This window comes from Diceros bicornis, chromosome 5 (assembly GCF_020826845.1).
Source record: "Diceros bicornis minor isolate mBicDic1 chromosome 5, mDicBic1.mat.cur, whole genome shotgun sequence".
NCBI classification, from domain to species: Eukaryota; Metazoa; Chordata; class Mammalia; order Perissodactyla; family Rhinocerotidae; genus Diceros; species Diceros bicornis.
This window is the reverse complement of record NC_080744.1, coordinates 59,814,157-59,838,843: the sequence shown is the minus strand read 5'-3', so window position 1 is coordinate 59,838,843 and position 24,687 is coordinate 59,814,157. Positions and strand designations below refer to the sequence as shown.

Genomic DNA, 24,687 nt, shown 5'->3' with positions numbered 1-24,687 from the left:
AAACCTATCAGCTGGCTTCCAAACCACAAAGTGGACAGTCTTGGAATCTTAGAGCTGGAAAAGACATGCAGAAGATTTGTCATAGTTATAGAAACAAAAGAGAAACTTAAGGCAGAAAATAGATTGCTTTTTTATTTTTTGAGGCTTCTAGGTTTTTGGTATAATTTTTCCAGAAGCTAAAATCATGAACCCAACAGTATGAATTCATATTAGCTTAATACAGATACAGATGGATACATATAGAAATATTTATAGGTATATGGATATGCCTCGGCTAGTAGGCACACATACAGCTCCTGGTTCTGTCAGCTGAGAGGACCTAGAAGCAATGACACTCCAGTAGCAATGAGCATACCTAGAGCCCAGATTTGGTTTCCACTACCAGTAAAAAGAACAGAACTCCTTAAAGAATTGCTGATTCTAGGGCTGGAGCAGGGAATATACAAGATAAGCCTGGAGCAGCTTATAGTGCCAGAAATTAAGGAAATGCTCCCCCCTACAAAAAAAACCCCACAATGATGGAGCTTTATCAAAGGGACACAAGAGCCAACTGAAAGAGCTTCCAATGGCCAAAGCAGGAACAATTTGAGCAACAAAATAAATAATATAGTATTGGATTATAGCCCAAACCATAAAATATTCATGAATCCATACTGATATAAATAAATGACTGAATAAATAAATGGGAGAAAACAGACAAATCTCCCTTTCAGAAGATTTCCAACTAAAGTATGTAGATACTCCACCCTGAGGATGGAAAGTATAGCTCCTCACTCCTTAAACATGGGCTATGCATAGTGACTTCCTTCCAAAGAGTACACATAAGGAAAGAGGTGGAGGAAGACTACAGTGGAGAAACCTGACAAATATTACCTCAGGCAGATGATCACGATTAATATCAGCAGTGACGAGTTGTTTGATAGTATGTACCCTTGATATGACATGAGAATGAAACTTCTGTGGTCTTTTCCCCCAAACCCCATCAGCCTGGTCTAATCACGAGAAAAACATCAAACAAATCCCAATTGAGGGACAGTCTACAAAACACATGACTAGTACTTCTATAAAACCATGTCTCCAGGTCTTTAACCGACTTTGTAACTTTGTTCTTATTCCATCAGACCCTGATAGGTATCTGAGGCGGCCCAAATAACTTGCGCTCCTCATGATTTCTGTCTAGATCCTAGGGTCCTTACTGACCTTGGCTCTGAGCTCCATTTCCGCGTCAGACTCGTCCAGCCAGCGATCAAAGTCAGGAGCCAGAAACAGTGGGCGCTTCTCCTGCTTGGTGAGTCTCTCCCACCACTGACTCACCTTCTTCTGCACCGTAATGTTTACCTGCCTCTGGGTCAGTTTGTAAACGGGCTAAGAGAGAAAGTGAGAATGTGAGAATGCCCTCTCCTTCCCAACCCCTACTCCTTCCCCTGAAACTGCACCAAGCCAGTGTGGCTATATAGAGAAGTGGCATGAGATGCTTATCCTTCTTCCTTCTCTGCTCCTACAAGTCCTAATGCAAAGAGAACATCTGGAACAAGGGTTGGTATGGAGAAGAACTGGTAAGAACAGCACAGTCTTTCTCTGATTCCCTCAATGAATGACACAGGAGGAAATCAGGATAAGAAAGGCAGATCGTTCCTGGTTACCCTAGAGGAAACTAGCACGACCCTCCAGCCAGATCTACATCATGCAAGGTACTAGATCTAATCACTCTTGCAAGTCACCGTCCAAATGCTCCTCCCATGAAGACGACTGAAAGCAAATGGTCAATGGTCCCTGGCAGAGCAAGTCCTTGTTTTAGAAAGGTCTAACCAAGGCCAGGATCTGTAATGGATCAGTGACACCTTTTTCACAAGGGTCAGCCTAGGGAGTATTCCCAACTAAACTCAAATTCTTCGAGGCTATTTCAGTTCATTATTCCTCCACACGGCCTTTCTCTTTGCCTCCAAAGCAAGACCCATGACAGGTTCTCTATCCCTTAAAACACTGCTGACTATTAAAACAACCAAAACAACCAAGCCCTGCTGCAGAGAGAGCTCAACATGCTCAAGCCCCCAGAGATAAGAGTGTAATTTCAGAAGCTGAGATACACCATCTGTTGGATTCTCTCCTTTCCTGTTAGAGAAGCTTCCTCAAGCTCTGAGAGAAGGGAAACTTCAATTATACTTCCAGCATTCTTTCTAAAGATCAGCTGCCTCAGCCTTTTCTGATTTCTATTGCCGCTGTGGCAAAGTCACATGAAAGTAACCCTCTTGCATGGGCTTCACCTACCCTATATATAACTGCTCCATATTCCTCTGTCATCAGTAAAAACTGGAGACTATCGGAGCTGGAAAGGATCCCTAGAGATCACTTAGTCCAATCCTTCACTTACCACATGAGGAAACTGGAACTCAAAGTGAAGAGACTTGTTCACACTGCTAATAAACAGCAGAGCCCAGATTCACCTCAGGTTCCCCAATTTTCCCATTCCTTTGCTGCTAAAACCTGGGCTCTGCTCCAAATGAAAGAACTATATTCTTCATTGGTTTTTATCTTTTTCTTTCCCACAACCCCTGCTTCCCATTTCACTAAACTACTAGTACTTATTTCCTAAAATGGAAGGGGAAATGAGAAAGGAAAGAACATACCTCTGGCTTCACAAGTTCTAGGAACTCCAGATGAAATTCATAGACATTGTCTCCTTTGGCACCGTGTCCCTGAGCTATAAAGAAAGAAAAGTGGGTTACTGCGAACTTGAGGAGAGCAAGGCCATCCAGAAGCTTGGTGCAGTTCTTTCAGAATTATACAAATATTAATGGGTCCTGCGAAAATGAGTAGGGGCTTATGAACAGAGATACTCAATAGCAAGACAAGCTAAACCCTGGACAAAAGTTTATCTCTGTATGTCCTTCTGATGATCAGTTCCAGAGTATGTACTTAATCTTCCAGCGTGGCCTTGACGATACCGAGTACAAATAACAGGCAGGAAAAAGAACACAGACAGCAAAACCAAAGTATCCCATAGATATAAATTTAACTTTCACATTTACTTTGGCACTGAATCCCGAGCACAGAAAAATCAGGTGGATGTATTACCTTATTGCAATTAAGAAAAGTTGCAGCGTACATGGAAAGGCTGGATTGTCTCAAAGAAAGCTCTGAATCAAAAACCTCCCAACCAGAGAGAGAAAATGGAGAAGCTGACTTCTCCTTTAGCACCTCCCAAATGGAAGAAAAAAGAGAAATAAAATTTTCTCAGCTCATTCCTAAGAAAGGACAAAGGGAACTGGGAAGAAAGTCCCTGGGTTGACCATTATGCCATCCCTGTGCCTTGACATGGCTCCTTTCCCCAAACCAAGCAGACACCAGGCATAGGTGCCAGTGACTGCTGGACATCCCTTCCCGTCTAACTCGCTGACTTGTCTATCACTTGGTTCCCTCCTGGGATTCTTTTTCCTCATCTGGCCATATGCGGTATAACTTGCCTAGTATTTGCTACAGGTGGCTATTGTTCTCTAAGACCATAAATTCCTTAAGGTAGGACAGTCTACAAGCTCCAAGCGGCAAGATACACTTTTATCACTTTAACTTCCTTTCAAATGTATAACTCTTAAAAAATCTGAGCTGCTACCACACAGCTCTCATCTTGAAAAGTAGATACAAAAGCCAGGCTGTGCTTTCAATGCAAGTATATTAAGGTAGACGGAATCTCACGTAAAGCAGAAACTCTTCAACATCCCATAACCTGTCACTTACTAATGACATTCCAAGGAACTAAAAGAGACAGAGAGTAGGGAGAATCCCACTCCATTGGGTGGCAATGAATCCAGACCTACCCTCTCAGGCACAGCAGCAAATCTGCTGACAAACTGAGGAGAAAGGAGATGGAGGCAGATTCACAGAATCAAAGACTGTCAGAGCTAGAAAGCCTTAGGCATGTATCATCTAGGGTGCAGCGTTTCTTAAACCCATCTGTCAGTGTAATATCAGGGAGCCACAAAGTCTCATTAAGAAAATTTCTGTTTTGTTTTCATTATAATCTTAAAAAAAAACAGCAGCATATTCTGGATCATCTAGACGGCTACTTTATAGTCAAGTACTGCCACACAAGTTCAGTGGCTGTATTTGCATCTGTATTCACAGCTGCAATGGAGCCAAATATCACTTAAAGTGACCTTATCTAAACTCTTAACATTTTTCTCAATCTGGGGTCCATGGCCCTGGAAGATCCTGAGGACATATTCTCAGGTGTCCATGGGTCCACAAGTTTGAGAAACACAAATTATAATGCAATACTCTCATTTTGTATGTCCAGAGAAGTCAGTACACTGTCTGAGGTACTAACAAAATAAGAGCTAGAAGATGGATCTCCTGATTTTTTCCTAGCCCAGGATTCTTTTTTGCTGTATTTACTGCCTCTGCAAGGGGAAAGCAGGATTTTAAACAAATTCTTTGACTTTTCTAATAATATATTTCAAAACAATCTAGACTCCAAGAGTATCAGAGAGGTGAGCATCAATAGAAAGCACACAAAGCAAATAGATAGAAATAAAAAGAAACCACCACCATGCCTCCTTAATTGTGGAGCTGGGAGCATTTGTCGGGATACTGACCTTTGAAATGCAGCACGTTCTCAGTGATGCTGATGGCAGGATTCTGTGAAAAGAAACCAAGGATGCGAGAAGGGCATTTTAAGGAGGAGAAAAATGAAGTTAAAACCAGGGGCTTACTTCTCTCCACCCTTCCCCCTAGGGGAACTCGACCTCCTACCCTGTGCCTCCCCAGCGAATACGTTTAGTCGTTTCTTCACATCTCTGTATAGGGTTTCTCTATGTCTATCTGTACCCATCTGAGAGTGCAGGCTCCTGCAAGAAGGACCCTAAACTGCTCTAACTGTGCAGAACAATCAGATATTGAGTCAGTCCATTCTGAAAATGGTAAATGACGCAACATGCTATGTGAGGTGCTACGGGGGAAAACAAATCTCTAAGACTCCGTCCCTGAGCTGTGGAGGCAGAGAATTTAGTGGAACAGATGAGTCATTTCCTGTGAGTAGATACCAAATAGTTTCAAGTAACATATGTTCAAGACCAAAAGAGTAGTAAAAAGCAGTAAGTGTTACAGGCGTCAAGAAGAGCGCCCGCACAATGGGAATAGACTGGTCAGGGAAAGCATCACCAAAAGTGAGACCTGTACTGCAACATGAAGAATAAATTAATTCCAATAGGTAGAGGGAAGGGCTGAGGATCACAGGTGGTGGGATGAAAATGAAATATGCAGTGTCTTAACCTCAGGGTCCACACTCTACTCCCATCCAAACCAAGACTAGAAGAGATGAAAATTCTCCAATTGTTCATTTATTCCCAGAAGTTGCTACATGCCTTTAGCAGCATAATTTAGAGTGAAACTATTTAACCCTTTTTTTAGTGGATGAGAAGCAACTCATCTCCTACCTCCCCGGTCAAAGGTGATAAGCAAGAAGCAGCATGTTTCCAGTGCCATAACTAGTTCATTTATTGCTCTCCTGTAGGCTCAGCTCCCTGTGCTCCATCATGCATCAAAGGAAACCAACAAGAGAGAGAGAAGGTTGGAGAGGGGGTATTCTAACCAGCAGCAGGAGACTAGATGCTCTATTCATAGTTAGGAAAAGGGGAAGAATGAAAGCTGGAGGGGTAGCATTTGAGCCAAGCTTTATGTTAAGAGCTTTCCCAGTGGGAGTACAGACTTCACTCACACTTGGGTGAGAAGGTCACCCAAAGTGGCAAAAATTCTAGATGATCCCTGTGGCAGAAAGAGGGAGTTAGGGAACCGTATCAAAAAAAGCTACGCTTCCAAGGGCATAATTCCTCAGCAAGGGAAACAGGGTTTTGATGTAAATATTATCATAAAAGCTCGAGTTCTGGGAAGTCTTAATGGTAAACTTCCTACTTGGGTCATTTCTTGCCCAACTCTGTGTGTTCTCCATACCCTAATTCTCTTGGAAGTAAAAAAGCAGGTTTAGGGGCCCGGTTTACTCTCCTCAGACAGACAGATGTGTGCAACCAAGGAGTAAGTGTCTAGCACAAGCCCAGAGTTCACTAAGCATTTCTGTGAGCCAGATTTCAGATGCTAACTCAGCAATCATGGGACAGCTCCTGCCCAGCAGTGCACTGGGCATGTCAGGTTCACCTTCTCCAAAGGTAGGAATACATTTCAGTAAAAAAAAAAGCTTATGCCAGAAACAAGTTCAAAACTGGGAAGGAAGAGATTCTGAAGCAATAAAAAAAATTAATATTTATAAGTGAGACTGGCCTATAATTTCCCTTTCTTATATGTGCCTCATAAAACAAACTGGAAAGTGTACCCTCTCTCTCTTCTCTGGAAATGTAAGTGGAAGTCTGGGATGGTAGCCAGCCTTCAAAATGGCCCCCAGTGATCCTCTTCCCCTGGTATTTACACTCTTGTGTAGTCCCCTCCCAAGCGATGTCAGGGATGATCTGTGTAACCAATAGAATACAATGGAACCAGTGATGTGACTTCTGAAGTTAGGTCATAAAAGGCATTGTGGCTTCCATCTAGGCCTCTTGGACCCCTCACTCGGGGCAAAGCCAGACACCAGAGCATGAGAACACTCAAGCAGTTCCACGTAGAGGCCTGCGTGGAGAACTAACTTGCGGACACCAACTTGCCAATAGGTGAGTAGACATCCTTGAAGTGGATACACCAGGCCATCAGACGGCCTCAACCAGAACTGACATCTGACTACAACCTCATGAGAGATCCGAAGCCACAACCACCCAACTGGGTCCCTCCCGAAGGACCCACCGAAACAGACAGATAATAAAGGACTGTTGTTTTAAACCACTACATTGTTGGGTGATTTGTTATGCATCAATAGACAACTAATAAAACTGGAATTACAGGCCGGCCCAGTGGCATAGTGGTTAAGTGCGCACGCTCCGCTTCAGTGGCCCAGGGTTTGCAGGTTCAGATCCCAGGCACAGACCTATGCACGCTTGTCAAGCCATGCTGTGGCAGGTGCCCCAAATAAAACAGAGGAAGATGAGCACAGATGTTAGCTCAGGCCCAATCTTCCTCAGCAAAAAAGAGGATTGGCAATGGATGTTAGCTCAGGGCTAATCTTCCTCATCAAAAAAAAAAACCTAGAATTACTTCTTTAAATATTTGGTAGAACTCCCCAGTTCTGAAGCCATTTGGACCTGGAAATTTCCTTGTGGGAAGATTTTTGACTACTGATTCAATTTATTTAATGGTTGTGCTATTCAGGTTATCGAACTCTTTGATAGAAACTATCTTTACTTTCTAAGAAATTTTCCATTTTATCTGATGTAAATTTGTTTAATATTCTCTTAGCTTTTTAATGTCTGTAGCTTCTGTAGTTAAGTCTTCTTTTTCATTACTGATATGGTTTGTGTCTTAATTTTGTCAAGAGATCTGTCCATTTTAAATGTTTTTTCAAGGACTAATTTTTAGCTTTACTGATTCTATCTCTGCTTTCTATTTTTGCTGTAATCTTTATAATTTTCTTCCTTCAACTTTTTTTGGGATAATTTGCTATTTTTTCCCTAACTTCTTGAAATGGATTCATAGGACATTAATTTTCAGACTTTATTCTTTTAATTAATTAATGCTTTTAAATATAAGCATTTAAGAATATAAATTTCCTGCCAACTCCTACTTTGGTTGCATCTCTCAAGCTTTGAATGCAGCATTTTTCTTACCATTCTGTCTAAAACATTTTCTAATTTCCATTATCATTTTTCTCTTGAAACATGGATTATTGAGAAGTGTTTCTTAATTTCCAAGCGCAGGAGATTTTCTAGTTATTTTATGTCATTAATTTCTACCTCAATTGCATTGTGATCAGAGAACATTTTCCATATGATTTTAATCCTTTCAAATTTGTAGAAACTTGCTTTAGAAAGCAGTAAATAGTCAACTTTTGTAAATGTTCTGAGTGAACTTGAAAAGAATGTGTATTCTGGAGTTGTGAGATGCAGTGTTCTATGTACGTCCATTAGGTTTACTGTTAATTACTTGTTCACATAATCTATACCTTTACTGAATTTTGTCTTCTCTTAATTATTGAGAAATCACACTATCGTAAACTTGTCTATTTCTCCTTGTACTTCTCTTAATTTACATATTATCAAGGCCATATTACTAGGTACATATAATTTTGATATTGTTATACCTTCTTGGTGAATTGTAACCTTTATCATCATGAACTGAGCTTTTTATTTCTAAAAATACACTTTTGCCTAAAACTCTTATCTGATATCAGCATAACTATACCACAAGGATCTGCATTTGCCTCTGCCAGGTACCTAGGGGCCTACCAGTTGAGACCACTTTAAACTAAATTCATGGCTTGAGGGCTTTTGGATCTCCAAAATTGTGTAAACTTAGGCTGTATAATCTTTTGAGAGCCAACTAATGGTTTGGACTCCTCAAGGACTTTTTCCTTTACTTTGCTCAATGCTAAGGCATCCGGGGATAGGGAGATGGGACAGATTTACTTCTAGCTCATCCTTCCCCTAAGTGTACAGTCCTCTGAAGTACAGTTTATGTGGAGCAGGGTTTCCTATTATATACTGCAGCTCTGGTGGGCTTTGATCTTTCTTCTATCCCCTGCACTCTGTCAGGCTGTCAAAAACAAAGTTCAAGTTTACTCAGTTGAGCAAATATTCTCAAGGCAAAAGCAGTTTCAATGTTCAGCTTACCTCTTTGACTTCCCCCTTTAACTTCTAGGTTGTTAACTCTTTGACGATTTGAGGATTTTCATTCAACTCTTTTAGCTGTTTTTAGCAGAAGGGTTGATCTGCACAACCTAGTCCATCTTTTCCTAGAGACAGAATTGTGCCTTTGCTTGTGAAAAGAAGAGTGCATAGGGAAAAGGGTAAAAGGTGGCTTTAAAGTCAGATGGACCTGAGTTCAAATCCTAGTTATATCACTTTCTATTTCTATCATTCACTCTCAAATCCACAGCAACTGTCATCATTTTTAAAACAACAATAAAACCACTTATTTCACAAGATCATTGTGAGAATTAAATTATAACAACATACAAAGAGTCTGGCAACTAGTAAGCACTCATATTCTGGTCGCTTTTCTTCCTCTGACTAGAATGCCCTTCTAAGCTTCCATATCTATTGAACACTATTCATCTTTCAAAGTCCACGTCAAATGTTAATCCCTCTTCCCTTCTACTCACCTCCAACATCAGAATTAAAAGCTTCCTTACTACTCTAATACTTATCACACTGTTCTGTAATTATTGTTTATTGGTTTATCTGCCCCTCTAAACTTGAGTTTCTTGATGGCAGGGGCTGTATCTTATTCATCTCTGAATCCCTAATGCCTCAATAACTGTTTAGTGAACTGAAATTAAATCAATTCACCCTATTTGCATCATTTCAGACTGAACTACAGAGTTTAATGAATTATCTGCTACCTAATCCTTTAGACAAAGGTTTCCTTTCTCATTCAAATTGTTAGTATTTATCTTTGCATACGCGTGTGTGTGTGTGTGTGTGTGTGTGTGTGATTAGTATATGCACAGGAAAGAGTTAATACAGCTGCTTGTGAGGCTGCTGTCTTTAAAGGGGCCTGTTTCCAAGATGAGTCCTCGGCTGGCATTTGGGAACTTGGCTTTCCTCCATCCCCTGATAAAGTTGGTTCACTGTGCCTAGACTGTGCCTACAAACAATGTGATTTATGGTGAACACCAGCCTTCCTTCTGGGAGTCTAGAATTTTGATACATGCTCAGCAGAGGGTACCTAAGTAACCAGCCTCCAACAAAACCATGGGTGCTGAATCTCTAATGGGCTTCCTTGGGCTGAAACATGACACACAAATAACTGCATTTTTCATTGCTGGAGAAAAGAGCACACTCAAGTGTACCCCCTCACAGGAGGGAGAGAGGATGAGGAGACCTGTGCGTGGACTTCTCCAAAATCTACCTGTATTTTTTTTTCCTTCGCTGATCCTGTTATATATCATTTTACTGTAATAAACTTTAGCCATGAGTACAAATATATGCCGAGTCCCATGAACTCTTCTAGTGAATCACCAAACATGTAGGTGGGTGTTGGGGAGCCCCTCATAACAGTGCCTATTTTTTTTTCTTTTTTTGAGGAAGATCAGCCCTGAGTTAACATCCATGCCAATCCTCCTCTTTTTTTTTTTGCTGAGGAAGACCGGCCCTGAGCTAACATCTATTGCCAATGCTCCTCCTTTTTTTCCCTTTTTCTCCCCAAGGCCCCAGAAGATAGTTGTATGCCATAGTTTCACATCCTCCTAGTTGCTGTACGTGAGACGCTGCCTCAGCATGGCTGGACAAGCGGTGTGTCGGTGCGTGCCCGGGATCCAAACCCGGGCCGCCAGTAGCAGAGCGCGTGTACTTAACCGCTAAGCCACAGGGCCGGCCTCAACAGTGCCTATTTTTAATGTGAATCTTCTCACCCCAACATTTTACTTTGAAAAGTTTTAAATCTGTAAAAAAATTGGAAAAAATAATACAATGAATACTCAATGCCTTCCATCAATTGATTATATTTAATGACACTTGCTTTTTATATGCACTTTTTCTCTGAATCATTTCACAATAGGTTGCAGACATCATGACACTTCACCCTTAAATATTTCAGTATAAGTATGCTTCTCCTATGAATAAGGACATTCTCTTACACGATTACCAGTTTTCTCACACCTAAAAACAATAATTCTGTATCATTTAATAAAGATTCTATATTCAAACAACTGTCTAAAAAATGTTTAGTTGTTTCAGTTATCTATTAGAATGCAAGAAACCACCTCAAAACTTGGTGGCTTAAAACAACCATTTTGTTATCTTAAATGATTATGCAAGTTGCCTGGGCTCAGCTGGACTGTTCTGCTCCATGTGATGTTGACTGGGCCTATAGTATATTGGGCTGGAACATCCAAGATGGGTCACTCACATAGACTCAGAGTTGATGTTGGTTGTCATTTGGGAGCTCAGCTGGGACTGTTGACCAGAGTATCTATATGTGACCTCTCCATGTGGTTTGGGTTTCTCACAGCAAAGTTGCTGAGTTCTGCGAGGGAATGTCTCAATTGCAAGCGTTCCAAGAAAGAGGAATAAGCAGCTAGTAGTCCTCTAGGTTAGGCCTGGAACTGGCCATAGCATCATTGTGCAACATTCTATTTGTTAAGCTGCCACAAGGCCTGCCGAGGTTCAAAAGAAAAGGAAATAAACTTTACTTGTCGATGGAGCTCTTGATGTGGCTATCTTTAAAGCACTACATTCATCCTTTTTATAAAAAAATCCAGAATCCAGTTAAGGTCCATCCATACATTCCATTTGACTGTCATGTCTCTCAATCTAATATAGACTTCTACTTTTATTTATTTATTTTTTGCTTAGGAAGATTCGCCCTGAGCTAACATCTGTTGCCAATCTTCCTCTTTTGGCTGGTGGAAAATTCGCCCTGAGCTAACATCAGGCCAATCTTCCTATATTGTATGTGGCTGGCCGCCACAGCATGGCCGCTGATGAGTGGTGTAGGTCAGTGCCCGGGAACCGAACCTGGGCCACCATAACAGAGCACACTGAACTTAACCACTAGGCCACGGGGCTGGTCCTCTACTTTTATTTATTTTAACCCATGCCAGCTGTCTTGGAAAAATGTATCATATTCTAGATTTGCCTGGCCATTCCTTCATATTAATAATTTTTGACAAGAATATTTCATAGGTACTTTTTTTTTTTTTGTGAGGAAGATCAGCCCTGAGCTAACATCCATGCTAATCCCCTCTCTTTGCTGAGGAAGACCGGCTCTGAGCTAACATCTATTGCCAATCCTCCTCCTTTTTTTTTTCCCCCCAAAGCCCCAGTGGATAGTTGTATGTCATAGTTGCACATCCTGCTAGTTGCTGTTATGTGGGACGCGGCCTCAGCATGGCCGGAGAAGCGGTGTGTTGGTGCGCGCCCAGGATCCGAACCCGGGCTGCCAGTAGCGGAGGGCACGCACTTAACCGCTAAGCCACGGGGTCGGCCCTCATAAGTACTTCTTACGGCATCGTAAAAGGAAGTCCATACTGTCAGATGGTGATGCTAAATTTGATCATTTAATTAAGAGAAAGTGACTGCAGGAACTCTCCACCATAGAGGTACACTTTTCCTTCTGTAACTAGTAAGTAATCTAACAGTGTAATCTCCTGTTCCCTAACAACACTCTTTCCTCCAATGGTATTGCCACCCATTATTAATCCTTGCCTGATTCAATTTTACACTGGAGGCTGCATGATGATTTTCTAATTCAATCATTCCTTCTTCATTTTCTAGCTGACATTCTTCTGCAAGAAGAGTTGTCCCTTCTTCTCTCCTCTCCCTCTTTTTTTTTAAATTGAAATTTTTATTGAGATAATTGTAAATTCACATGCAGTTATAAGAAATGATACTGAGAAAACCCTTGTGCTCTTTGTCCATTTTCCCTCAATGGTAACATTTTACAAAACTATAGTATAATATCACAACCAGGATATTCACATTGATACACTCCACCTGTCTTATTCAGGTTTTCCTAGTTTGACTTATATTCATTTGTGTGTCTCTGTGTGTGCAAGTTCTATATAATTTTATTATATGTGTAGGTTCATCTATCCACCATCACAGTCAAGATACTGAAGAGTGCCAGATCCCTGGTGGTGCCCTTTTATAACCACATCCCCCCTCTTGCCTCCCTCCCCCAACACCCCCTGGTCTTTTTTTTTTTTTTTTTTGACTATCACTGTGGACTCAGGGATTTTCGTTTTAAGAAGCCTTAGTTAAAGGAGCCTTAGTTCCTTTAGCAGAAAACCATAACTTAGAAGCCATGATCTGGGCACACTGAGGTATACTCAAGGCTCATCTTTACTGTCTACCTAGAAATTTTTAAAATCATGTTGTCATACTGAAATTTCCAATTCAAATTTACTATTACAGGGCTTCTCTTTATCTTCTGTTATTTAATATTTGTATCTCTTTTCTTATGGTGAAAATCTTGGATCCTAATAATGCTAAACACATTTACTTATCTGGTTGATCCTAAAAAAGTTTCAGAATTATGTCAATATTTTTACTAACAATAAACCTACTAAGCAAAGTATAACATTTATTTGCAATTCTTTTTGTCTTTAGAATATTTTCTACTAAAGAACCAGAGTACTGGGGCCGGCCCGTGCCTTAGCGGTTAAGTGCGTGCGCTCCGCTACTGGTGGCCCGGGTTCGGATCCCGGGCGCCCACCGACACACCACTTCTCCGGCCATGCTGAGGCCGTGTCCCACATACAGCAACTAGAAGGATGTGCAACTATGACATACAACTATCTACTGGGGCTTTGGGGGAAAAAAGGAGGAAGATTCGCAATAGATGTTAGCTCAGAGCCAGTCTTCCTCAGCAAAAAGAGGAGGATTAGCACGGATGTTAGCTCAGGGCTGATCTTCCTCACAAAAAAAAAAAAAAAAAAGAACCAGAGTACTGTGTTCAAAAGTTACTTGTATTAACTTATTTATCTATATGGTTATGTTATCAACTTGGTAAACAGGTCCTTTTGATTCTGTTTGTATTTAATTTCAAGAGTTGCCATTTTATTCTTTTTTATTGAATTTTATTTTTGAATATGTAAAATAGTCACATTGTTCAAAAGTCAAACTTTATAGAAATGTATCCTCAGAAGTCCTACTCCCAAACCCATCCCCCTTCTACCACATTCCTACTCACTACCTATAGGTAACTATTTCAGTAGTTTCTGGTTTATTTTTCCTCTGTATGTGTGTGTATGTGTTTTGCAAAAATAAGTAAATATATTCAGATATTCTTATTTTCCCTTCTTTCTATACAAAAGGTAGCATATATCATACATTCTTACCCACCTTGCTTTTTTCATCTCAGTCAATCCTTATCAGTTCACAGAAATCTCACTCATTCTTTTTACAGCTGCATAATACTCAACTGCGTGTTATGTACCAGTACATACCCCCTTTAACTCTTCTTCTTGGGTCCAAATTCTACTTATACTTAAAACACAGCTCAAGCCCACATCCTTTAGAAAGAAAGGCTTCTTTGGCCACAGTGATCTCTCTCTTCTCTGAACTCCAAAAACACTGTACCACTGATTTCTCTGCTCGTCCCCTCCCCCCACCAAAAAAAACTTCTTTAAAAGTTATCTACAATCATCACTTCTTCCTCACCACAAATTTACTCTTAAATCCACTCTGATCTAGCCTCCATTCCCAACACTCCACTGAAACTGTTATCCAGATCATCAATAACCTCCATGTTGCCAAATCCAATGGATACATAATCTCATTTTATTCAACCTCTAAGCAGCATTGGACACAGCTGATCACACTCCACTGAAATGCTCCTCTCTCCCGGCTTCCACACTGTCCTGGATTTTATGTCTCATCGCTACTCCTTCTCAATCTCCTATACTGGTTCTTTCTCCTCTGCTCAACTTGTCTGAGCGCCTCAGGACTCAACTCGGGGCTGCTTCTTTACCAGTTTTTAATATCTATTAGTTTTCTGTCATAAATTGGCATCTTAAGGACCAAATTGAGACCACAATATTTTATATGGCCGGTAGAGAAATTTTTTGTTTTATTTATTAATTTTTAATTTGAATTCAACAAGTACTTTCCATCTAGGGATTTTGTGGGAGCCGCTCCCTCTCCTTGTGATATTCAGTCCCCATAACTTTGCATGGCTTCTTAACATTTAGGACTCTGCTCAAATGTCATCTCCTCTAAGAGACCTTCCCTGACTACCCAATCTGAAGTAGTTCTTGTGATTCCTTCTCATATTTTTTTTCTTTTTTACTTTCTTCATAACATGTATTATTACCTGAAACTACTCGATAAATTTATCTACTTTTATTGTCAGTCTTCCACCACCACCACCAGCCTCAGTATATGAGCTTCATGAGAGCAGGGACCTTGTCTGCCTTGCTCATGCCCAAGTCCCAGAGTCTGAAAGATTGCCAAGCACACAGTAACATTTATATATATTTGTTGAATAAGTCAAGTGTAAAACTATGAGGTTTTTTCATTTAAAAAAAATCTGGATTTCCAGCTTCTCTTTCAAAAATTAGAAGAATTAGATGCCAACCTCAGAGCTGCATTCTTGAATGACAATTGCTACCCCCTTAAGGTGAACCTTATCCTTCCCAGTTAACCACTTTCCTCCCTCAGCTCATTCCACTAACATTTATTGAGCACTCACTATATGCCAGGGATCTTTCAAAGTGTTTCACATTATTAACTTACACACACAAAAAAAACCCTATAAAATAGGTACTATTATAATAATAATTTTACAGATGAGGAAACAGAGGCTTACAGAGGCTATGTAACTTGCCCGAGATTACAAAATCGGCAAGAGGCAAAATCAAGATTCAAACTAAGACAAATGACTCCTGGACTCCTAATCACTACACCATATTTGGGCATTTGAGTTGGTAACCTCTGACCTATACTCTCTTCTTGGATGATCTCATCCTATCTCAGGGGTTTAAATACTATAACTTATTAATTGACAACTCCAAAATTTGCTATAATTTTATAGATTCTAAAATGCACATTTTTTTCACATTTAATAGCTCTAAAATCAGGATATATATTACAACTGATAGCAGCACCTTACAATTGCTTTGGCAAAGTGGCAACCATGACATGGTCGTCACTACCTGAACACGTGCGAGCCTGGCTGTTATTCCAGATGGCATGACTAGACAACTGCAACTCGATATTTCAGTCAACAAACCACTTAAAGTCCACTTGAGGAAGGAGTATGAGTCCTGATTCTTGTCTGGAAACATCCTGTTGACATCTTCTGGTAAGATTAAGAAAGTGCCAGCATCAAAACTTATAAATAGGTATTGATGGCTTGGGGAAAAAAATGCCAGAGATAATAGTAGAGCACTCTTTCAGAGATGCTGCATTACTAGGGCTCTTAATGGCACAAAGGATGATACTAGGGCAAAACATGGACAGACATCTCTGAGTAGAAAAGTGATTCAGAAGAGTGGATTCTGAAATACTAAGATAGTTTAGGAATACTTTCACCAATTTATTTTGCTTATATTTTCATATATGTGTGTACAGAAGAATGAGACATATAGATTTATGATTTTCTAAAACTGTTTTGAGAAAGAAAATAAGCATCCCCTGACATCTAAAACTGATTTCACATGCACAGCTGGATCTCAAAATTATTACAAGCTAGTCTAAAGCCCACAGCAAGGCCATTTTGTTCTCCTATTGAACATAATCTCTAAGAATACCAACCAATCTCAGGTTTCTCTGAGACGATGATAAAATGGCACAAAATAAGGTCATCTCATAATTTTGTCTAAGAACAGGTCACTATGCATCCACAAAATATCTAATCATAGAATTGTCCCCGCTTTCTGACAGCACCCAATTTAAAATAGATTCCCCACTTCTGTGGACCCTCTCCCAATCACCCAACCAAAGCCCAAATCCTACAGTCACTTCTTTCTAACACTCTCTTACTGAGACACCCCAGGGTTCCCCATAGTGTGTGTTCTCCCTCACTCAAACAAGCAATAAACCCAACTTGTTAAAACAAGGTGTGCTACTGGTGGTCTTTGGCTAGAGGGAATTGACAGTTTAAATAAGTCTAAAAGAGCTCTTTCAATAAGTAAAAAAAAAAACATTGGAAGTGATAAAAAAGTATGTATCATAGTTTAATCAGCATTTTTTTTCCTTCATGGTACATAAAATAATGGTGCCTCTTACAATCAATAAAGTCTAAGACTTCATGAAATTCTATTTTCAGCCCAGACTACTACCCTGAACTCTGCATTCGTATAGTTATGAGACTACTTCACATTTCTACACGGAAATTGTTTAAACAAGTGTCCCACACTAACATGTCCAAAAGAGGACTCTTGATTTTGGCCCCCAAACCGCTTCTCCAGTCTGAATCATTTCCGTAAACTGTATCATCATCTATTTCGTGCATAAGTCGAAATTCTAAGCCTAGTTGTTGATTCTTTCCTTCTCCCCCTCCCCCGACCAGCCCTGACATATGCAATCCATCAAGGCCTGAAAGCTCTGTCCCTGACTCTCTACCTCCACTGTCACCCTTAGACTGAGCCACCTTATATCTCACCCACAGTACCATAAAAACTTTCCTAAATGGTTTTCCAGATTTCACTTTTGCCCCTCTACAATCCACAAAGACGCCAGAATAATTTTTTAAAACACAAATCCTGTAATGTCACTCCTCTGATTAAAACTCTTCAATAGTTTCCCATTGCTCTTACAATAAAATTCAAACTCCATACAACAAGGCCCTACATAACCTACATCTTGCAAATTCTTCCAACCTCCTCTTCCTCTAACTTATTCCTCACTTACACTACACTCCAAACATACTAATATCCTTTTCTGTTCCTGTAACCTCCCCAAGCCCTTGCCTGCCTCTGAGTCTGTGCACTAGTTTGAATGTTCTTCCCCCAGCTCTCTTCATAACTCATTTTATCCTTCAAGTTTCACTGAGCTCAAATATTATCTCCTCAGAGAAGCTTTCCCTGACCACCCTATTTAAAATACCTCTACCAATTACTTTATGTCCCTCACAGTATTTATCTTGGTCATTATTTTATTTATTAATTTATCTTAGTCTATCTCTCTCAACCTAAAGGTATCTTTATATGCGTCGCTCACCACTGAACCTCCTAGTACCTAGCCCTGTGCCAGGACCCATGTGGGTGCTCAATAGTTACCAAATTATTTAATTAATTTACTGCTCTTTGAGTGTTCTTGTACTGTGGTTCTGAACAGCTTAGACTTCTTTAATCTTTATTATGAACTATTTCAAGCAATCAGCCACACACAGAAAAATACAGCAAACACCCCTGTACCTATCATCCATTAGCATTTTGCTTTACTTGCTTCAGTTTTTTTTAAAAGAAATAAAAAAGATATGGGTACAATTATACAATTACTCAATTCCATTGCCCTCTCTCCCTCAAACATATTCCATCCTCGCAGAACTAAAGTTTATCATTCCCACTGTATTTCTTTATTCACTTACAACATGTTGGGTATTCATTACAATATAAAGTATTATTTTACATGTTACCTAAATGGTTTCATACCACCTATGTAATTCTTTGACTTGCTTTTTATGTGATATTATATTTCTAAGCTTTATCTCTAGATACAGGTGGTTCTGTTTCATTTATTTTAGCTGTTGTACAGCATGCCATTGTGTAAATTACATAATTTATCCATTCTTCTGTTGATAAGAATTGAGGTTGTTCTAAAATTTTTTGCTGTAATGAACATGCTGTCTCCTTGTGCATATATGGAAGAGCTTCTCCAAGGAGCAAAATTTCCAAGTCATAAGGATATGCACATATTCTGACCGGATAGTGCCCAACTGTTCTCTAAACCAGTTGGACCAATTAATACTCCCACCAACTGTATGAAAATGTCCCATCGCTGAACATCCTCGCCAATAGTTCATAATGTCAGACTTCATTTTTCACAATCTAATGTGAGAAATTATCCTATCATTTTAATTTACATGTCCCTGATCACAAGTGAGGTCAAGCATCTTTTCAGGTTTATTGGCCATTCTTGTTTCCTTTTACTCTAAACTGCTTATATATCTGCCCCTTTTTCCACTGGGTAATATGTCTTTTTCTTATTAATCTGTAGGTGATTCTTTATATATTCAAGATGCTAGTCATTTGTCAGTGATATGTGCCACAAACATCTGTTTCAAGCTTGTCTTAAATTTGTCAATCTTTTTCTTTAGGGTTTGTTTTGTGTTTTGTTTAATATATCCTTCCCTGTTTCAATACCATAAGGATAGCCTCCTATATTTTCTTTTAGTAGTTTTGCTTTATGCATTTAGGTCATTAACCCATCTGGAATTGACTTTTGTGAACAGCATAGGCAAGATCTTATTTTATCTTTTTGTCATTTGGATTACCAATTGTCCCAATACAATTTCCTGAATGGTTCATCCTTTCCTCTATTAATTTATAAAGCCACCACTGTTGTACAATAAGTTTTCACATATGGGTAAGTCTGCTAAAAGACTCTATTCTCTATTGCTCTTTGTGTTTCTCTCTCGTCTAAGGTTTAATATCACAATAATAATCCCTTATACTTGAATAGCACACTAGAATTCAGACAGCACTTTCAAATCCATTATCCAACTCAAACTTCAAAACAATCCTGTGAATTAGGTGCTATTATTCACATGTATTTTGAGGAAGAGACTGAGGCTCACAAAGCTTTGACCACCAGATAGCAAGTAGAAGAGCAAGGACTCAATCTCACGTCTTCAGTTGCTGCTCTTTCCACCAGATTCTCTATTAGGTAAGGACAAGAACAGTATCTTCCAAACAGAGCTATGTACTTCGTCCACATACAACTAAAACAAACAAACAAAAACCCTGATAAATGAAGAAATGCTTTAACAATCATGGATGTTGGCAAAAATCTGTCTGTTATGTTTATCTTGAAAACAAACTCTACTCTGAAAGTAAGCCTGCCCTAGCCCCCCTGGACTCCAGCAAGCCTCTTTGTTACTGCTCACCTCAAACACAGACAATGCTGCTGTTGAAGTCTTTGTGCACCATTCCTCCTCACATCAGCAGTGGTTTCTCATCAGCTACCAGCCTTGCAGCGCCAAAGACAGAATAGAGATGTGAAAACTGGAAGATTCTCTGTGTCTCAAGAAGGGAGGGGAGCAGAGCTGATGCACCCACCCAAACTGGAATTCAACACTAAATCTCGCTTACACATAAGCTATGAAACACTCTATAGACAGCAGGGGGCAATAGAGAGCTGTCCAACAACCTAGAACCTAGCTTAATGAGCGACAAGAGTAGGTACTCCACAACCGTTTTCACTGAACAAATAAATGAATTGCTTCATCCTGAGCCAGAATCATTGGTTTCAGAGGTCCTGCATAGAGCAATTAATTGAGAAATAAAAAAAAAAAGTGCAGCCCCTGACATTCAGAAGCTGGCCTGTCACTTACAGCTAAGGCATGTTATTCTCCTACTGGACATAAACAACCTCATAGAATACCAACCTCACACAAGGTTATTCTGAAACCTTGATAAAATGAGACAAGGGCCGTTTCACAATTTTACGTAACCACAGACAAAAACATGGCCACAAAATACCAGACACTATTCTTCTCTTGGCCAAAATAAATGACTGCTACTTCTCTACCAATTATGGTTTTGTTCTTGTGCTAGTCTCTCCTCCCTATAGATAAGATTTATTCAGATACCCAACCATAGAACTGCCCCCATTTTCTGACAGCATTAATCTAAAGCAAATCTCCATTCCTTAGACCGTCCGCCAATCACCAAAGTCCAAATCCTATAATCAGTTCTTCCTAATACCCTCTTAAAGAGGGTGTCAATAACCTCCCTTGCTGAAATGAGTAATAAACCCAACTTATTTAAGTAGAGGTGTGTTCCTGGCACTCTGGCTGTAGGGCACTGACACGGTACAAGGCAGAAAATCTAAAAGTCTATGCCTTCAGGGCCGGCCCCGTGGCTTAGCGGTTAAGTGCGCGTGCTCTGCTACTGGCAGCCCGGGTTTGGATCCCGGCGCGCTTCTCTGGCCATGCTGAGGCCACGTCCCACATACAGCAACTAGAAGGATGTGCAACTATGACATACAACTATCTACTGGGGCTTTGGGGGAAAAAAAAAGAAAGAAAGATAAAAGTCTATGCCTTCAAACGGAGAAAGACAAATAATATATGATTTCACTCATATGTGAAAGATAAACAAAAAAACACATAGATACAGAGAACAGAGTGGTGGTTACCAAAGGGGAAGGTGGGGCAAGGGGAGGGCGAAACACCTTAAAGGGGTATGATGATGGATGGCAACTAATCTTTTGGCGGTGAACAACACTATGTAGTTTATGCGGAAGTCAGAATATAATGATGTACACCTGAAATTTATATAATCTTAAACCAATGTTACCTAAAATATAAATAAATAAATACAAGTCTACGCCTTTCTCTCTCTGGAAAGTTCTCCCAATCTCAGTTTGACAGGAATATTTCATCTTATTTCCGGAAGTCATCTCTAACTAAATGAGAGGTAACAGATTCCTTTAACACCAGGTACCTGGTTCAATATTCAACTCCAATTCTACCAATAAACATACTCATGCATAAAATTTTTTGTTTGTATTTGATAATATGGTTCCTTCTACACAGTATGCCCTTGGAAAGCCGAATATGTCTGACTCATCTTTGTAAATCTGTAGTATCTCACATGTGGTAGAGGATTTCTTTTATGAATGGTATTAACACGTTGCTTTTAAACTAATGGTAGTTGAAACGGATGCCTCAGAATTACAGATGCAAAATCCCAGAAAAACCAAAAACTCAATCCCAAAAAATAAAAAAAAAAAAGGATTTCTCTCTCCAAAAGAAAATTCCATTTTTTCTCCACCTTCACATTTCTTTAACTATAAAAACTATAATATATTTCAAACATATACCTTCATATCTTTAAACATATAAAATATGATTAACACGTGTTCATGTTTCTTAACTAAGAGGTTTAGGTCTTTCAGGAAAAATATGATGCATTCTTTTATTTGTCCAATTTGTCAAATTTGTCTAATTTGTCTAATTTCCATTTCTTTCTACCACCACCACCACCCTATTCCCCCTAAAAACACCTTTTCTGTTTGTAGCTTCAAAAGTATCCCGAAATACTATATTCTTATTACATGATAGATATCTAGAGAGGGCAGGACCTGAATTTATTTAATTGGTCTCCATAATGCTTAACTAAATACTTAAAGAGATTGTCATAACACATGTTCTGTACTTTTCTGATTGATTGCTGGAAGAACCCTCTCTAGATGGAGACTTTGATCCCCATCTACAAAGATTTGTTTTTTCCTTTTTTATTAACACACCCTGGAGCAGAGTGGAGGGAGATAGCACAGAACATCTATTCATCCTCTGACGCAAAAGCATAATTTAGCCTGGTTTAACACAGTAAATGATAGACCGTGCAATGTCACAGCCTATTTAAAAGCATTCTAGCCAGTACTGTCTTTATCTTTCAATGGGAAAACAGGTTTATATGCCAGAAGCAAAGATTAAATTCAACAAATTCAAGTCCACACTCAAACAGCCCCTACTCTTTGCAAGACAATATGCCAGACAGGCTGACACATCCAAACAAAACACCTGACTCAGAGGCAGAGGGAGGTAAGTGGAGTGAAGGTGGTCACAAAGTGCCACAGATGTCGAAGAGAGTAGGGAGTAAGGATGACCGTAGAAAGAACATTCCAGACTGAAAACTCCAGTTCCACAAAGACTGCAATCCTGGATGATTTGGACAGAGACATGGGGGTACAAGGGTCCTGAGACCTCTACCATTTAGGAGGCCTCAGCCTGTTTACATAAGGACCAAGGAGATAAAACAGAAATGCTCAATGTAACTTAAGATAATTTTTAAGTTCTCTATGCAACTCAGCAAACCTGAGCTCACAGCCCTCGAAAGGGAGGGGAAAAATCGCTTCTTCGAGGTCTTCTGGACTTAAATTAAAATGAACAAGAATGATTTCCATCACTGAACGGTTGGGAGGTGGGTGTGGCCCCTGTGAAGCAGCGGCGGACCTTGTGAAGGTCCGAGGGGACTGCCTGGACTTCTCAGGCCAGCGCTAGACGTCCAGCCACGGCCCAGGAAGCCACAGTCACACTGCATCCGCGACCCAACGAGCTCGTCCCACGCCTCGAAGGGCCTCAGCACACCCGAACTCCAACCACCAGTCCTCCAGGGCTGGGCTGGGGCTCCATCAGGCCGCGGGCTGGGGCTCCATCAGGCCGCAGACTGGGAACAAAGAAGAGGCCCGCGCGAGACTCACGCAGCCCCGGGTCTGCGGGTGCGCCTCGATGAGGGCAAGCCGCTGCCCGGGCCCGGACGCCGTGAGTGCACCGCATCGCGGATCCCGTTTGCGCACTGCTGGCCCTCCGGCACGCACCCGGACAGAGGGGGCGGGGGTCCCGAGGGGTCCCGCGCGAGACCCAGCGCGCATCCCGCCGCCCGGCCCCGGCCTTTACCTGCACGTCACTCAGCTCTACACGCAGATAGAGCTCACGGTGTCGCTGAGCCCAGTAGACGTGCGGCGTCAGCACCTGATTCTCCATAGCCACACGGCACACGGCGCGGGGAGACTCAGCTCGCTGCACCTCGCTGCCTCAGGTAGTGCGCGGCTGGAGCGAGCCAAACGCAGGCCGCAAACACCCGCGCTCCTGACGGCCGGCAGCCGGCAGCCTCGAGAAGCCCCAGGCTCGGCGGGACGCGCCTGCGCAGTGACCAGCGGGGGCGGCGGCGTGTGCTCCCGGCCTCGGCGCCGGCCAGGCGGGGGCGGGGGCGGGAAGGAGCGCCCGCGAGCGTGCGCCACTGGTGCTGCGCGGGCCTCCTCGGGAGTTGGCGTCAGCAGGTGCACCGCGCTTGCCGCTCTTCTTAAGGGGGCCGCTTGAGAATAAGCTTAAAGTTAAAAAACGCTGGAGACTCATAAATGAAGCGACCAGCATGGAGAAAGGGCTTGGGCCTGGTGTATCTGGATGGTCTCTCGCATTCTATCACTCTTGAATTCAACACTTACTGAGTGCCCTCTGCCGTCCTGAAACCCTGCGTCTATTAAAAGACGCAAGTAATTACAGACACAGTGGGAAGCGGTGTGGGAAAACGGTGGAAGAGTGTTCTAAGAGGCCGGAGGTTTCCGGCGCTATCCCACAGAACTTTACGCGATGATGGAAATGGTCCATTCTGCGCTAATACGGTGGCCACTAGGCACATGAGGTTTTTGAGTACATGAAATGTGGCTAGTGAGATTGAGAAATTGAATTTTTAATTTTATTTACTTCTAATTAAATAGCCACATATTAGTGGCTATCCTATTGGACAGAGCAGGAAACTTGTCTCTCAAAATAGCAAACCCAGACTAGAGACAACACTGATTTGTCTAATTTAAACTATGTCGTCTGTATCCACTTTCATCCCCAAGTCTGCCGCGGGGAAGAGTTTAATAGGAAGCAACATTACTATGAAAACCAGAAGTCTGAGACAAAAATGGAACTTATAATTCGGTTCTGTTGGCATCCATTTATTTAGCAAAGTGCTGACCATAGGGATCCAGAGATAAAGGGAAGTGATGCCAGTTCTCAGGAAACATTTAGCTTGGGGTGGGGGAAATCTTATAAAATAAAGAGGGTTTTACTATGGGGATGTACTGAGCTCACAAAGAGGCAGGAAAGTAGGAACTGAGGGTTGTAGCAATTGTGGGTGGACATTTGAGAGGGAATCCTTGAGAACTGGACGGTGAAATGTAAGGAGGAATTTGTTAGAGGAAGAAGCAGAGGTAGGGGAGTGGAAGCACAGGGCAGGAATCCAAAGGTGGAGATGTGGAAGGTTCTGTGGACTAGGGGTTAAGGGCATGGAGGTGAAAGGTCGCCCTGGATCTGGCAAGGCAGATATGGAGTGGATTAGGAAAGTCTTTGTTTGCTTCAATGAGGTATGTGTACTGTGTCCCAAAGACACATGAGTGCCAACGAAGTTTGCTAAATTGGAGATTAACAAAATCAGATATGTGCTTGGCAGGCCCATCTGTCGGTGAGGCGGAATTGGTAGTGGGCAAACCA

General features: G+C 41.1%; 1 protein-coding gene across 1 annotated transcript in view; it reads right to left on the bottom strand.

The window, feature by feature from the left end:
- The window catches only part of HACD3 (3-hydroxyacyl-CoA dehydratase 3), a 39,862-nt gene extending 16,552 nt beyond the window's left edge, over positions 1–23,310 (bottom strand). The window contains exons 1-4 of the mRNA XM_058541867.1: positions 23,104–23,310; positions 4,593–4,635; positions 2,628–2,701; positions 1,201–1,365 (exon numbers count right to left, since the gene is read on the bottom strand). Coding sequence (XP_058397850.1) covers positions 1,201–1,365; positions 2,628–2,701; positions 4,593–4,635; positions 23,104–23,190 — 369 coding nt within the window. The 5' untranslated portion in view covers positions 23,191–23,310. The remainder of the gene's footprint in view (positions 1–1,200; positions 1,366–2,627; positions 2,702–4,592; positions 4,636–23,103) is intronic.
- Positions 23,311–24,687: the final 1,377 nt, after the last annotated feature.